We start from the raw sequence: 16,461 nt of genomic DNA, 5'->3' as shown, positions 1-16,461 counted from the left end.
TCACTGTGATTAAACATTAGCAGCATTTTCTGCAATTGAGTATTTGCTTTTAAAGAAGTGTACTAGACAAGACACGTTTGTATAAAAGAATAGCTGATTTCGTAACGTCCGATTTCATTGGTTTCAATGATGTCAGCTTATCCAATTGGAGCGCAATATGGATATAAGCAATGACGTCATACTACCTTGCATGTTACATAATATGAACATCAAGTTTTATCAACACAATGGACAAAGCGTATGTAAATATTTGCGTTTATATGCACATATTTGACTATTAAAGGGTAACACTCTTTGCCCGAGGGTTAATCTTATCATATAAACGTGACATGATTGTACAAAGGCCAAGTCTTAATGTTTCTCCTTATATTCCAAAAGTTTGTTTATAAAATGACAACATTCAATGACAAAAATCATTATTCAAATCTTAACTTCATTATCAGCCAATTATCATGAAGTATAAACAGAATGAGTACTGTGGATGCAAATGATGAACACTGTTGGAATCAGACATCAAAATCATTTTGAAGACTAAATCATGCATAGGAATGCTGTCTATCATTATTAAGTAAATCTCGACAGAAATAATTGCATTTATGTCTATCTTACCTCATGCTTATTGCAATATAAATACAAATACAACAGAACAGTTTTAAAATGACACCACTTGCCAGTATGGAGCTAAACCAGTGGGGTCAACCTTTTGGGAATGGGGCTGGCTCTCCAATTGAGAAAAATGTGCCAAAATTGTCTAGAAATTAACATAAAGGCTTTAAAAAATAGAACAAAAAATATTAAAGAATGTGATGAGGTTTGTTTCTTTAAGAATACAACAATTTTTCTCGTTCAAAAACAGTTTAGGGGGTCCAATTTTTTGATGAAATAAATAGTTTTATACTTGGGACAAGTTTATGCTTTCGCATTGGGAATGGGGCCAAATTGATAGAAAAAAAACACTATAAACCCTCATGTATTGCACTTCTCGGAGTAGATTACTCTGTAAAATATAGCTAACCTGTTGTAAGGAGCTGGGCAAGGAAGGAGTTACTGCTACTCTGCTGCTGACTGGCCGTGTTGGTTGGGCTCGGTTGCAGAGGTCGCTGTCGCCTTGGGGGGCCCTGTCAATTAATTATACTGTAATTGTAGTAATTCCGAAACTTCAGTACATGTTAATAGTAATGGTGTCAGGAATGGTGCAGTCAACACAATTGCAACTGAGACATTGTTCTACAGCAAAAAAAGGCTAAAGTTTTCATGTTTTGAAAACATTGGTTATAGCAAAATGAGGATTAGGTTCAAATATTCCTAAACACAAATTTGTGTGGACAAATATGAAAGGTGTGGCAACATGTTTAGCCTGTTGCAATGGCAGTAAATTAAAAAGCTAAATTTTCTTTTTTAATTTACATCAAAATGATGCATTTCATATCAAAATAGAGAAGATTGATGAAAGAAAACATGTCTGTACTGTACCTGCGGAATGATGAATCCTGCTAGGTCTTTCTTCCCCTGTACAGTCTTTCCTGTCTGTGTTTGATGAGACATCATCCGCTTCTTTGTCTGGCTCTCATCTCTATTTAATGCCTCCAGAATACTTGTTGTTTTCACTTTAATATTTGACTTTGGCTTGATGGTGGTGTTCTGTGTCTGTGGTAACGTCACTTGTGCACCATTTACCAAGTTTTTGTTCATTAAGTGACGCAGCAAACTTGACTGCGATGTAGTCTGTAGTTGTTGAACCGGCACAGAAATCTGTTGGGGCTGTAGTTGCACAACTTGTTGTTGCTGCTGTTGTTGAAGTTGTTGTTGTTGCCGCTGCTGCTGCTGTTGTTGTGGCTGCTGCTGTTGTTGTGGCTGAACCTGTTGCTGTAAGTCCAGTGTAAACTGCTCAAGCAGTGCTGAATGGCCAGAGGTTATCAACAGTGTCTTCAGTGCGTCATTGTTTTGCAGCAGAGCCATTATCTGTTCTTGTTGCTCCAGTTTCTTCTTCTGTTGCTGTAATTCCTGCTGTTGCTGCTGCTGTTGCTTCTGCTGCTCAGCAAGCCGTTGTTGCTGCAGCAGATTTTGTTGCATCTTTTGTTCTTGCTCCTTTTTCTGCTGATCCAGTTTTGTCTGCTGCTGCAGCTGCTGGAGGTGGTTCATGATGAAGTCTGTCTCCATAATGTTCATAGGTGAGTGGGGGTGGCCAGGGGAGGGCGTCGCCGAGGGGCTGTCAAACATGTGAGGGCTTTGGATTGGTGGGGTCGAAGGGGATAGAATCATCCCAGGGGAGGCTGGAAGGTTCAGGGGAGACCCACCCATTTCAAAGTCCATGTGAGGCACATGAAGCACGGGACCACCCTGAAAATATATACATGCAAATATATACACTAGAAGGTGATTATTAAATTAAGCACCCTAACTGAGTTTTCAGTTGGTAAAAATACTAAATTGACATTCAATGGCTTCACTATTTTATATCTTTGATGTGGGTGCATCTTTATTTATGACATTGAAATTACAGATCAAGCGTTATTTAAAATGGGTATATGCGCTTATTAACATTTTATCCAATTGTTGTCTCATAAACTTTGTGACATAGATGATACATAGCACGAGATTGGCGCATGGTGAATTTGCAGACATTTTAGGATCACAGTTTCAATTCATTGTTATTTATTTTTGTAAAAATGAAAAACCATGAATTTAAGTACTCACGAAATTGTCCTTTTTCAAAAAAACACACAAAATTTCAACCTATTAGGTCCTCTTAAAAAGGCATTTAAAACAAGCAACAAATTATGTCATACAATTCAAAAGAAAATACATATTGATTCATATCACTTTTGTTCCATATCACAATATATTAAAGGGTTAACCAATAATCTCCCACCTCCCCAGTGTAAACGGCAACTCATGTGCAATGTACCTGTGACGTGTCTGTAGCAGAAGCATTATCAGATGAAATTGACTTGGAAGTAGGCCACAAATCTGCTGAAAATGATAGACATAGGGATTAAGGGATCCATATGATGGCTATTAACTCAGTCAAATAATGACATAAAGTGAGCTTTTTATAATGTTCCTTGGATAATTATTGACCAATTATGTACTATAATGCTGAACAATTTAAGGACACCATTACCTTGTAGTTGATCGAAGTCCATGATGTCATCAAGGTTGGAGGGCTGGAACTGCAGGAGACTCGGCTGAATAAAGTCTCCGTAACCATACCCAGCTGTAACATACAAGTAACCATACTCAGCTGTAACATACAAGTAACCATACCCAGCTGTAACATACAAGTAACCATACCCAGCTGTAACATACAAGTAACCATACCCAGCTGTAACATACAAGTAACCATACCCAGCTGTAACATACAAGTAACCATACCCAGCTGTAACATACAAGTAACCATACCCAGCTGTAACATACAAGTAACCATACCCAGCTGTAACATACAAGTAACCATACCCAGCTGTTACATACAAGTAACCATACCCAGCTGTTACATACAAGTAACCATACCCAGCTGTTACATACAAGTAACCATACCCAGCTGTTACATACAAGTAACCATACCCAGCTGTTACATACAAGTAACCATACCCAGCTGTAACATACAAGTAACCATACCCAGCTGTAACATACAAGTAACCATACCCAGCTGTTACATACAAGTAACCATACCCAGCTGTTACATACAAGTAACCATACCCAGCTGTAACATACAAGTAACCATACCCAGCTGTAACATACAAGTAACCATACCCAGCTGTAACATACAAGTAACCATACCCAGCTGTAACATACAAGTAACCATACCCAGCTGTAACATACAAGTAACCATACCCAGCTGTAACATACAAGTAACCATACCCAGCTGTTACATACAAGTAACCATACCCAGCTGTTACATACAAGTAACCATACCCAGCTGTAACATACAAGTAACCATACCCAGCTGTAACATACAAGTAACCATACCCAGCTGTTACATACAAGTAACCATACCCAGCTGTTACATACAAGTAACCATACCCAGCTGTAACATACAAGTAACCATACCCAGCTGTAACATACAAGTAACCATACCCAGCTGTAACTTACAAGTAACCATACCCAGCTGTTACATACAAGTAACCATACCCAGCTGTTACATACAAGTAACCATACCCAGCTGTAACTTACAAGTAACCATACCAAGCTGTAACATACAAGTAACCATACCCAGCTGTAACATACAAGTAACCATACCCAGCTGTAACATACAAGTAACCATACCCAGCTGTAACATACAAGTAACCATACCCAGCTGTTACATACAAGTAACCATACCCAGCTGTAACATACAAGTAACCATACCCAGCTGTAACATACAAGTAACCATACCCAGCTGTAACATACAAGTAACCATACCCAGCTGTAACTTACAAGTAACCATACCCAGCTGTTACATACAAGTAACCATACCCAGCTGTTACATACAAGTAACCATACCCAGCTGTAACTTACAAGTAACCATACCCAGCTGTAACATACAAGTAACCATACCCAGCTGTAACATACAAGTAACCATACCCAGCTGTAACATACAAGTAACCATACCCAGCTGTAACATACAAGTACAATCATCTGTCAAAAGCAGTTTATGTAAAGAAACACAATTTCATAACTTAAAGACTTCACAGAAATTTCAAAAAGATGAATTCAACAGGTTTTATTTGGTTTTGAGTAATTTATGCAAAAGATACTGTCTAATAAATCGGCAATATCTAGCTACCAAGTTCTCGTGGGTTTGGGAAGTCAAAGGGCTGTTTGAGGTTAGAGAAGAGACTCTCAGAGAGGTCCATCATCTCCTGGACATCGTTTGAGTTGAGTAGAAGATCGGTGCGCGACGTCTGCTGTTGCCGCGGGAAACTAGACAGTTCCTTCATCTCACCTACACGCTCCAGTAACTGGTTAGTGTCCTGTAAACCATAAGAAGGAATTTTTCAAACATAACATATGCACTTTTAATGAAACTTACATGCAACAGAGATAAATTACTGTTTAGGTACAATTTGGTTCAATGTTTTGATGCAAAATCCTTCCTATATATATATATATATATATATATATAAACAGACAAACATGTACATGCCATTTTCATTGATTCTTTTTTCTGTTGCATGATGTACAGTTTTTCTTCGAAGAAAGCTTAATTCAGTTGTGCATCAGTGTTTTACACCAATTATCAATATCAAAACAGACCCAAATACAATGTGTCCAAATTATGATAAGACTATTTTACCAGCCCTTGCTTGAATCGGGCTTGGGGGCTTGTGCTAACTTTAAGCATTGTTAGAACCTTACATCAATGGAGATCTCCATGGACTGCGAAGCCTCGCGTATGTGCTTGTGCTTGTAGAACTTCCTCCATCGCTTGTACTCGTTGGCGATCGTGTCCAGCCGACGCTTCCAGTAGTAACCCTCAACCACTGCTGCCTAGAAAGTTAAAAAAACACCAACATTATGTAGTTGTAAGTATTCAGAGAAAGAATTCCAGTATCATATGGTTCCAGTATCATATGGTACTGCCAATATATGATTTTTCTTCAAGACAGGAAAATTATCAAACCATTTCAGGACACAGCTAAAACACAGATTTCTAAATTACTGTTTGTGTATATTAAAACATATTTAAATAATGTTGAATAAAAATTATTCATTCTTTTTATATTGTTTTATAATAAGAATGACTGTTAGATTTGCATGGTTTATTTATTGACAATTTGGTCAGATCATACAACAGTGCTGATTGTTTGGCCGACATAATTTGTTGAATCACATGTAAATCTGAAAGAACTGATGAGAAGGTGTACCTCTGGTTTGGTGTGTGCAAACTGCAGTGGCGTGGCGAACTGGCATACTCTGGGGTGGTTTCCAAATACATCTGCAATATTGAGAAATCATTGAACAGATTAGTTTTAACTTATTTACCTTACAACAATTAAAAAGTTATAACAACATTATACACCGGAGTACCCACAGGAAACCGAAATCTAACCTGGGATGCCTGGGTGAGAAGCTAGCATATGGACCATTTCGCTAACCGGACAACCTCATTGTTTGTGTTTTGTGTTTTGGTAGATTATTTGTTCATGAAGAAAATAATCAATATCTTAAGATTCCCATTCCATGACAAAGTGATTGTCTATGCTTCCTATAACTATACACACAGACTCTGTAAATCTGAAATTTCAAAAGCAAATAATTCATATTTCATTATTGATTGTGTTTAATTTAAATAAGGATATAAGGCTTTGATAAAGCTCTTACACTGCAGATGCCACTCTCTCCAAATGATGTTGTTCACTCGAATCTTATCTTTCACGTTCATATGCATTCCACGAAACTGCTTCCATTTTGGTGAGGTGATTTTTCCACTGAAAAAATCAATCGATTCATAATTATTTAAAGGGATACAATTTAAAAAAAATTAGAAAACACTTTTATCATAGAATACAATACATTGAATCTAAATTGCTGATGCATCTCATTGCTTACAACTCATTTATCTTTTGCAGTACCCAGTAAGTTTAAAAATAACATCAGAATATTTTTTAAACTCATCATGTAACTTTCCCATGCTAAATTTGAACATGACATGCATGGCTTCCAAAAAGGAAAGACAGTGCAAGGAAGCAAAAAAACTGCTGCGAAACATCTTAGACACAGAGCCCGACAGATTAACATCAATAATGAACTTTTAAAATGCTTATTCACAGGTCTTTTAGTGAAACGATTGCATGACTTGCAAGGTGCATTAAAAAACAAATCCACGTTATTTTAAAACGGGGAAACTCAGCTCATTCTTTAAATTATGTAAAATGATATATTATCGGCCACATACTAGATTGAATTGATAATTCTAGGCTTGTTTTGAGGAAATACTGTATATGCTGACTTTTGGACCATCTGGTGTCTAGTCCCTTTAATTACTAAACATTACTTGTAAATCAATTACATCAATATATTTTATATTTTATATTTTGATGTTCAAAAGTTGAAAATATCTTGGAATCAATTCCACAAGGAGTTTCTCTACAAATCTATATAGTAACAGTCATGATAATTACATGTTTTCACAACAACAGATGAAAGCTAGCATATTCAACACATTTCAAACATCTTGTGAACCTGTTAATTTGTTTTTCGATTGAAATCCACAACAAGAAACACCCGTGGAGCACCAGGTCCTGCATTTTTATTAAGTAACAACAGCTATCAAAGGTTCTTTCATCCCTCTTTGTAAATGGGCCAGAGCAAAAGTGATCGTCACATAGCTCGGACACTTAAATATGGCCCTTAAGTCCTTTGATATTGTAAAAGGAATAATATGACATATCTTATCAATACCATTCTAAGAATTTTGCTTGCAAAAATATCATGATATATATATATATATATATAAACACTATCAAAGACTGAATGGCCAAATTCTTGTGTCCAAGCTATGTGATATCAATTTTGGTTAAAATAATGCCACTAAATTGTGAAAAAAAATAAAATCAGAATTTATAATAATTATTGAAAAATTGCCAGAACAGGGTCTCCAAAGACTTCTACATTGTCATCATGCTACAATACGAATAATGCTAAAATAAGATCAGAATCTGTATAAGTCCATTGGCAAAACACTCACATGATTTGTCTCAGCAATATATATTCAACAGTGAGCATGCCTTTAAAAAAAATAATATTAAGCAAGTTCTTAAAATAAGCTTATAATATCTGCCATTTAAATGCATTGAGTGAAAGAAGAAGTTTGCATAAATATTTTGCCATTTCTTGTTGATTGAGAATAGCCAATTTATAATATCATTTATTATAATAGCAGATTTTAAGCACCAACATATCTTTTAAGGTACAAAAGATACCCCTTGTTAATCCCTTTGCTAAATAAAATAACTTAATCCAAGGAATATCTTTGACAGTCACATTAAGGCTACACCAAATATATTTCTTATGATGCAATTTGCTTGAACTAATGAATGAAAAAAAATAATCCATTAGTAGCACCCCCCCCCACCCCCCACAAATTTTTGTATAGTACACAACACTTCTGTGTATTCATTTTAATTTAAATTGCCTGCTGCTGTCTATCAGATCTCAGATCTGAGTGTCCTGCTGTGCAGTACTGGAGGTTTTATTAAAGAAGTGAACAAACATTATATTAAAATTATTATTACAATGCTTTAGAATGAGAAAAGATAAAGAGTAATGTTAACTATAATACTAAATAGCCCATTAATATGATTTATATCATACAACATATATATATATATTTATATATGGAATGAAACACTTTTTAATCTTGATTTGTTTATTATTTATTTCCCATTGGTCAAAATAATAAACACATTAGCTATGCATATTGTTTATACAGAAATAAGTTATATATTAGTGAGACAATGAGATTATCTTCTCTAAAATGTCAACTATAAATGGCCCTAAGCCAATAAACAAATACACATGAAATAAACAAGGGATGCACTGCAGGGAATTAACATGACAAACATTCCTTAACTAGGATCCAAAATCAGATTCAAGCTTTTTTCTATATAATAAATCAGAATGAAGAATGAAAATTTTTCCACATTTATCATCCTACTAAGTGAACTTGATGGAAATACCCCTGGCATGAGGTTCCATTATCGCAGTCTTCCAGAAGTATAGTTTTTGCATGGAATGATGCAGTTTTGCTGTACAAAAGGATGTTAATCTCATAGACAAAAGATTAACTTAGTGTTTTCTTACATACCATTCAGATTCGATGCTTGTTTTAAATCAGGTGACTAACGAAAAATAAATCTTTGGATAAGACTTCTTTCTGCCGAGTCCAAACCCAGTAAGCACATAACTGTATCACAGCAATGTTCAGGTTCGATCTATAACTGAACCATTTGACCTTATCCCCCTGACCTAGATATCAGCATAATATCAAAGCCAAATTTTTCTCCATATTAATCTTTGGTTGTTTTCGTCCAAATCAAAGCATAGTCACAAACATTTTGTATAATACAATATTTATCTATCTATTGATTTGATAGGTCAGTTGGTAGCCCCCTTGTTATGACAGATAAAAATTTAAATAGCTTCCTTGATAATATTTATACTTGCTGTTTTAAATCTTATTCCTAAATTAATTGAATTCCTTATTGAAAACATCACTTTATTTTAAACACATTTAGTACTTTGAATTGCTCACAAGATATTTAGTTTATATAGGGTTTTAGCCAGGATTAAAAAAGAACAAGGTGCAGCAAAAGAAAGGACTGGGTATTGTGTGAAAAGTTCACTTTCTTGTAAAATAAACATTTTCTTGACAGAATGTGTTTAATTGAAGTAATGTTAAGTTTTGACTGCCAAGTATGTCAAGTTCATATTATGTACTTATAATCTTGGTATAAGTTTTAATCTGAACAAAAGAAATATTTAAGTATTGTACGCAGATAATTCTGATGGCAGAAGGGTAGATATGCTGTTCTTCATGAGTGCAGAAGGATGCTATCAAAAAGGTACAGGGTCCAACACCCTTCCACAACTCTTTAGCTAAAACCCTATTCAAAATAACATCATTGGGTGAGAAAAAGTTGAAATCAACCACAGAGCAAAGTTGATCAGTGTGGTCTGTGCTCATTTAAAGAGAAAAAGAAAAGAAAAAAATCACTCAAGAAGTGTAGATTCAATGTCAACGTCAAAGCGTTAACGAACCAACACATGTTGCGGGTCATACATATGACGTGGTCACCACAGACCATGATAATACTGTTTTAAACATCGAGACCATGGACTCTCTGGTTCCAATGGAAAAGCTAGCGTGATCATCTGGCTTTTATCTTCTAAACCACCGACAGTAAGAAAACTGTGTCTTACAGGAATTTGACTACAAGCAACATTCATGCATACATTCAGACAAGATATAAGTAATACAGATTTCTTTTTTTATTTCTATATTTGACAAACTTTCCCCATTAGGCAACAAGACTTTTTTGCTGAGACCATCATGTCCTTAGTAAAATAAGCAACTACACGAAGTAAAACATCAGCAACATAAATCGGAACAAAAATAGCATGAAAGTAAACGATCATGAAATGTATCAAACAAGTGTGACCTGAATAAAATGCTAAAACAAACTGTGTTATACGAGCAAAATTAGGTCATGTTGGGTTGATCAAAAGAGTCTATTCAAGATTACCAAACATCTTCAGGGTGATATAAAGGAGGTGATTTTACCATCACATTCATCTCGAATGCAATTCGCACATGATTTCAATGACTTCTTATTTGAAAGATAAAAATAATCAGAAACAATATAACATCATTAACACAATCTGTTTATGATCTGGATAACATAGAAACAGTGCTTCAATTTGATGGAATTTACTCAAACCTCTGACGACAATGAAATCAATGATTGAAAAGACAGCAAACAATCTTTTGAACTAGATTCCATTCCCACATGGTAATTAAAGGAACGTCTCAATGAACTTACACCTGTGATGATAAAAAATTAAAAATGCATTTCTAGATGATGCTTATGTGCCCAAATCATTCAAACGTGTGCGAATAAAAAAACACAAAACACCAAGATCTATGCTAATGTACTAAAAACCTAAATGCCAGTGTAGAATCTACCATTTCTATCCAAGATCTTAGAAAAAGTTGTAGATGTTCAAAATGAAAATCATCTGAACACAATTTCCTTCATAAAGTCAATCAATCTGCCTAGAGAGTTTAACTCCACAGAAATCATCCTGCTAAAAGTCAATAACAGCATTCGCCAATGGCTAGATAAGATCAGTGTGACAATTCTTGTGATGCTTGATCTCTCTGCAGCATTTGATACCATCAACCATGGGATGCTGATTCATCGCCTTAAAGGTCACTTTGGTATCACAGCAGGGCTTTTTCTATAGTTCCCACGGGTCCGACTATAGGATCCATTCCCAAAGCAAAATATAAGATATTTTTCCCAATCTTCAGAAAAAAATCCCAATCCAAAAAAAAAAAAATTTTTTTTTTTTTTTTTCTTTTTTTTAGAAATTCTTTATAAATTATGTTATGTGAATTTTTTTTTTGGTAATTGAACTCAGAATTCATTGATTTTAATCACATTCAGAGATCTGAAATATGCAATATTATTTGTCATGATTTATTGCAATAGATATTTACACCTGAAGGATTGATATTTCAGCCATTGTGGGTCTATTAAAGGGAAAATAAACTAAGATTAAATCATTTCCTAATTCGCAGGAGACTAGACAGCTTTTTCTCTTCACTGTAAAATTTCTCAATTTCGGCATTTTCACAACGCAAAATTTCCCAAAATGTCTAGGGTCTTTTTCCCAAAATGGGCAGAAAAAGCCCTGCACAGGTAAAACCCCTTGCACGGATAACATAATTCCTCAGCGACCGCTATCAGACAGTATGCATAGACAGCCAGCTATCACAACCATTGCTCATGAATAAGTTTACCCCAAGGATATGTCTTGGAGCCCAAAAATAACACAATGTACACAAAACTTCTATCTTTCAAATATGCGGACGTAATTTCTATTGAAGGGACCATTTATTGTTGTGAGTTGTCTAAAAGTTATAGTAATTTGGATGAATAAAAATGTATTTTTATATTGAATTTGTGCTATTTAATTATTAATAATAATAATAATAATAATAATAATAATAATAATGATTCATCAAAACAAAACATAAGAATACATTTATAATTTTCATAATTACAACCCAAAAGTTGTGTGTGTACCACGCTCTTGATTGATGTAGCAGTTCTTGTACCCACCTGTATGCAAGTGTCAGGTGCCTAAATAAATTTGACAACGATTCATCGATTGCAAGGGTTTGAGTAGTGCGGTTCCCAAACTTGTATTCTTTGCAGGTGTTTTGACTAGCCTGCTTGAAGTTAAAACCGCTATCCTTGCCCGAGTCTTGATCAATTCCCTTGTCGAGCTCCTGCTCTTCGTCAGAGAGGTAGTCTCCAGATGTGTCTCCATGAATCCTGCTCACCATGAAATGCCCACTGTGAATCCCTTCTTTTTCTCTGCTGCTTGCTCTATCTTTCTGCATAGCTAACGTCGCAATGGGACTCTGAGACTGAAAGGCACTTAGCATGGTATCAGGATTGTGTACAAATGTCAAACCTACACTTGTCATGATATTGCAAATACTTATGGCTGCATTTGTTCAGGGTTTGGCAGATTGATTTCGTAAACAACAAGCATCATCGGCCATTTATGACATATCAAGCCATTTGTGCGTGATCGTGTAAAACCAACCAATGAAAATTCTCATTTAAGTTTTGTAAGGTTAAGGACACTGTTAATGTCAAGGAACTGTGTACACACCGGTAGCTCTCGTTACCAAACACTACCGGAATAAATAATTTAGGCTATTTTACACTAGTTCTAGTATATACTGATAGGTGTTTAGTATATGTGTTTCAATCATTACTATGATATTATTGTAAACACTGAAACTCCTGCAATACGGACTTGATTTATTTGCTGTTATCAAATGTGTCATCCAGAGAAATAGAATATCCATCCATCCATCCATCCACACCACCTTACCCTGCTCGTTAATTCGCTTGTCTGGCCCCAATAACACGAAAATAGTTAATACTTAAGTCAAATCTCAATCTAAGTCTCATTTTTTATTTATCAAATTACAGCATCATATGATTCAAAATTGTGAATGTTTTACACTTTAAAAATCGCATTTCCTCATTCAGTATGTTGATTAAAAAAGGTACTTGAGTCCAATTTATTATTTTTTTAATTTTACTCAAATACATATTGCGCGGCTGAATTTTTTTTCAGAATATTAATTTGACTTAAGTATTTTCGTGATAATTTCTCGAAATTTCTTAAGCTTAACAGACTTAAGTAACTTATTCCAATAAGGCAAAGTACATTCTTAAGTTCAAATTTGATTAATAAAAAAATGGATTATTGCGATTGCCAGAGTGGTTATTCCCATCTAAAGCATAAGCACTCTTAATATTTCGCTAATCTTTGAAAGACAAAACTAGTGAGCTTAGCTTACTCTGTTAAAGGGACTTAATATTCGAGAAATTAGGACCGGTATGTTTTATCTTCTCAACGTCACGAGAAACACATGTATAAATAAAACGCCACAATCACTGTCGAATCACATCAAAGAAAAAATACATATCTGCATCGCACATAAAAATATTTATCAGATTAAATGTCAATGTCACCGCACTGATGTGCTTGCGTGAGTGACTCTGAGGGTAATTTAAGACAATATCCCTCTCCTCCCTCAAGTTTAGAAGATATGTTGGTAGTGTAGTATTTGACCAGTTCTTAATGTTGTTATAGGCCGAGTTGGTGAGTTATAGTTTCCAGTAAGACATGCCAGTATACGTCCTCTCGACAGGAGTGTATTAATTAAATAACAATATTAAAGTTAAAATATGCGAAATACAAGTTATACATCTGATGATCGTCATTAATTTCACTAACCTGTTTCTGGGCCTTAGGCCCAACGATACTCTAGTTATCAATTGGGGAATATCTTTGAGCTCAAGGTCCGACCACGACCGTGACCATTGGTTGAAACAAATTAATAGTTATTCTTACTTTATTTAATGAAGACTCGCTCTGGTTTTAATGACAAGGTAAATTCCAATACTTCTTTTCTGAGTTCGGACCGAGAGCCAAGAGCTGATTAGGATAATCTTCTTTGACTTATTGACCTCAAAATTAATAAGGGTCATGATCGAGCAACCACCCAACCAAGTTTGAGGACCATCGCCACAAAGTTTAGCCGTAATCGCATAGGCGTCGCAACAGATGCCACAGACGCCGCGGCCCCAATAGTTAGAGAAATTACAAATCCGCGAATAAACATTTAAGTCAAAGGCCAACGCCTGTCAATGTCACCCGCCAGTCTGCATGCAATGGCATGAAACTGGGCAATCAGCGCAAGTGCCACCAGTGCAACCAAGGATGTGCTGATCAGTCACGGCATTTAATCAGCCATTGATAAATGGACACTATATAAATACTGTGTGAAAACTGAAACATACGTATGATATGTACAGAGCCACCGCCGAATTTAACAAGGTGAAAAAAAAAAAACAAACATATTTTTGCTGCATCAATTATACCCAGAATGAATCCTGCTCCCAGATTATAAAGAACAAAAAAACTGGACAGGTCATTTAGTGTTAACTTAAACATATACAGTTCGACTTTGTTACAATAACATAAACACACGCGAGAATGCAATATACATTTCGTAAATAAAATAAGTTGGACACATTGATGCTAACCTCCCCCCCCCCCCCAAGTTAAGCATTTATTATTTAAAACGTTGTTAGAGGCAGGTTTGCAATATAAAGCTAGATTTCTTAGACATGCAGTATTTTCAGAGTTCTATACATTTAAACATACTTGGTCGCGCGTAATAAAATTGATCAATGTTTCTTTAACTTGTGTCAATATATTGTGGACAAATCAAAACAAAATGGTATTCATCTTCAAGTAGGCCTATTCATCCGGTCTGGATGACATCCCATCTCGTTTTGTTAAGGATTCTGCACATTGCATTGCAAACCCTTTATCACACATGTATTATTTTTGTCAATTATACAGGGTGAAGTCCCAGAAGACCTGAAGTCTGCACGAGTTGTCCCTTAAATTTGTTTAAGAAAAAATTGAAAAACTGACGTGGATAATTATCGCCCTGTCTCTATTCTAAGTATCATTTCTAAGGTTCTACAAAAGTTCATTTACGGGTATGATCAAGTTAAAGAATATCTTACAAAAAAATGAACTTCTTTTTAGTTTACCAATCCGGTTTCAGGTGCAAATTCTCTACTGAGACTTGCCTTTTACACTAGACAGACTATATTCCCTTTAACACGGATAAAGAAAATCGTCGGCATGGTACTTCTTGACCTACAGAAAGAATTTGATACAGTTAATCATGCTACACATGTACTTGGCCTTACAGAGTCCGCTATCAGTGGGTTTTCTTCCTATTTATCCGATAGGCAGCAGTTAGTTGAGGTATCGGGAACGTTTTCCTCCCAGTTGTTCCTATACGCTGATGATTCTGCCATTTTAGTCTCTATTTTAGTAATCTTAATGACATTTTTAAAGGTGTTGCCATTGAGTCTATAGGGGCTCGGTTAAATACTCAGAGGCAACCATTGATAAGAGAATATATATATTTCGATGTTATGGTTTTATCTGTTACCAAGACAGCCGGCGCAAGCTTCAAGTTTCTGTGTAGAAAACGTGATTCCATACCCAACATACCAAGACGTTGTTGGTTATGTCCCTTATTCAGTGCCATTTCGATTTTACCTCAACTGTTTGGTTTTGTTGTTACCCAAGAACTGAGGAACAAGTCACAGGTTACCCAAAATAAACTAATTAAATTTGTTATAAATTTAGATTCTAAAGAGAATGTTACTTATTAAGTGGAATTTGCAAACCATAACTAGTTAACCTGTTAGCGCCTGAATCTGGAATGCATTTATAGCTAAGTGGTAATACAAATCTTATTACAATTAACTAGTTAGTATATATGTTACTTATTAAGTGGATTTCGCGAACCATAACTAGATAACCTGTTACTGTTGTACAGCTAAAAAGGTAATAGTTGGCAGTTCTGAGCACTTTTAGGGTCTATTTTTAGTCTTATATTTATCTTAGCAAAAAAAGTAACGTGAATATAAACTAGATGGCTAGATAATTGTCGCGTAAATGAAGTGGTTCACACGAAACAATTCGCGAACAATAACAAGTTATCTTATGGCAGTTATACGACACCATACTATTTCTCATTTCTTCTGCTTTCGAGTTCAATTCACACGATAATAAGCGTTAAAAGGGATACTGTGGCACTACATCATTTAAACTTAAAGAGTTGCATAAAACGATGGAAACTAGAGACAAGCCTGGTAGTCGAAAGCTTGGTCAATACCATGTTCCTACTAGGGAACTTCATGCCACCCTAAATATATGCGGTGTAAAATTGAGTTACAGTAGGTGTATTTTTAAACGTCAAGAGCAGGACAAACTTGGCTTGGCCTTAATTTTTTTTTATCTGAAGCATTGAAGGTTATTTAGCAAATTACTTCACATGATTTTATAACCATAACATGATCCCCTTTACAAGCCCAGTTATAAGGGACTTGTTCGCAAAATTTGGGCCTGGGATGTCAGGTTCCACGTACTGTCATACAAACAGTACATAGACAGGCAGACATTTTTTATCCAATTAGTTCTGATTTTTTTTATTTTTGTTGACGTACATGTCTAAAACGAACACATTTTTCTTTTTCCAAAATTTAATCAATGATTTACATAGGACATGCATTCAAGTTTTTGTGATCACATTTAAGTGCATAATCCTTTTTAAATATTTCCAAAAATTTGACA

General features: G+C 35.3%; 1 protein-coding gene across 3 annotated transcripts in view; it reads right to left on the bottom strand.

The window, feature by feature from the left end:
- The window catches only part of LOC128231261 (carbohydrate-responsive element-binding protein-like), a 33,566-nt gene extending 21,269 nt beyond the window's left edge, over positions 1–12,297 (bottom strand). For 2 of the 3 annotated variants that reach the window (XM_052943851.1, XM_052943853.1), the window contains exons 1-9: positions 11,829–12,297; positions 6,304–6,410; positions 5,847–5,917; positions 5,338–5,469; positions 4,766–4,952; positions 3,125–3,217; positions 2,909–2,973; positions 1,474–2,340; positions 1,016–1,118 (exon numbers count right to left, since the gene is read on the bottom strand). In XM_052943851.1, the coding sequence (XP_052799811.1) occupies positions 1,016–1,118; positions 1,474–2,340; positions 2,909–2,973; positions 3,125–3,217; positions 4,766–4,952; positions 5,338–5,469; positions 5,847–5,917; positions 6,304–6,410; positions 11,829–12,199 (1,996 nt within the window). In that variant the 5' untranslated portion in view covers positions 12,200–12,297. The remainder of the gene's footprint in view (positions 1–1,015; positions 1,119–1,473; positions 2,341–2,908; positions 2,974–3,124; positions 3,218–4,765; positions 4,953–5,337; positions 5,470–5,846; positions 5,918–6,303; positions 6,411–11,828) is intronic. The other variant, XM_052943852.1, reaches the window with a different exon arrangement.
- Between the last annotated feature and the right edge of the window lie 4,164 nt (positions 12,298–16,461).

The sequence above is a fragment of the Mya arenaria genome, chromosome 4 (genome assembly GCF_026914265.1).
Source record: "Mya arenaria isolate MELC-2E11 chromosome 4, ASM2691426v1".
Classification (NCBI taxonomy): domain Eukaryota; kingdom Metazoa; phylum Mollusca; class Bivalvia; order Myida; family Myidae; genus Mya; species Mya arenaria.
The sequence above is the reverse complement of the archived record's forward strand: the minus strand, read 5'-3'. Positions and strand labels throughout refer to the sequence as shown.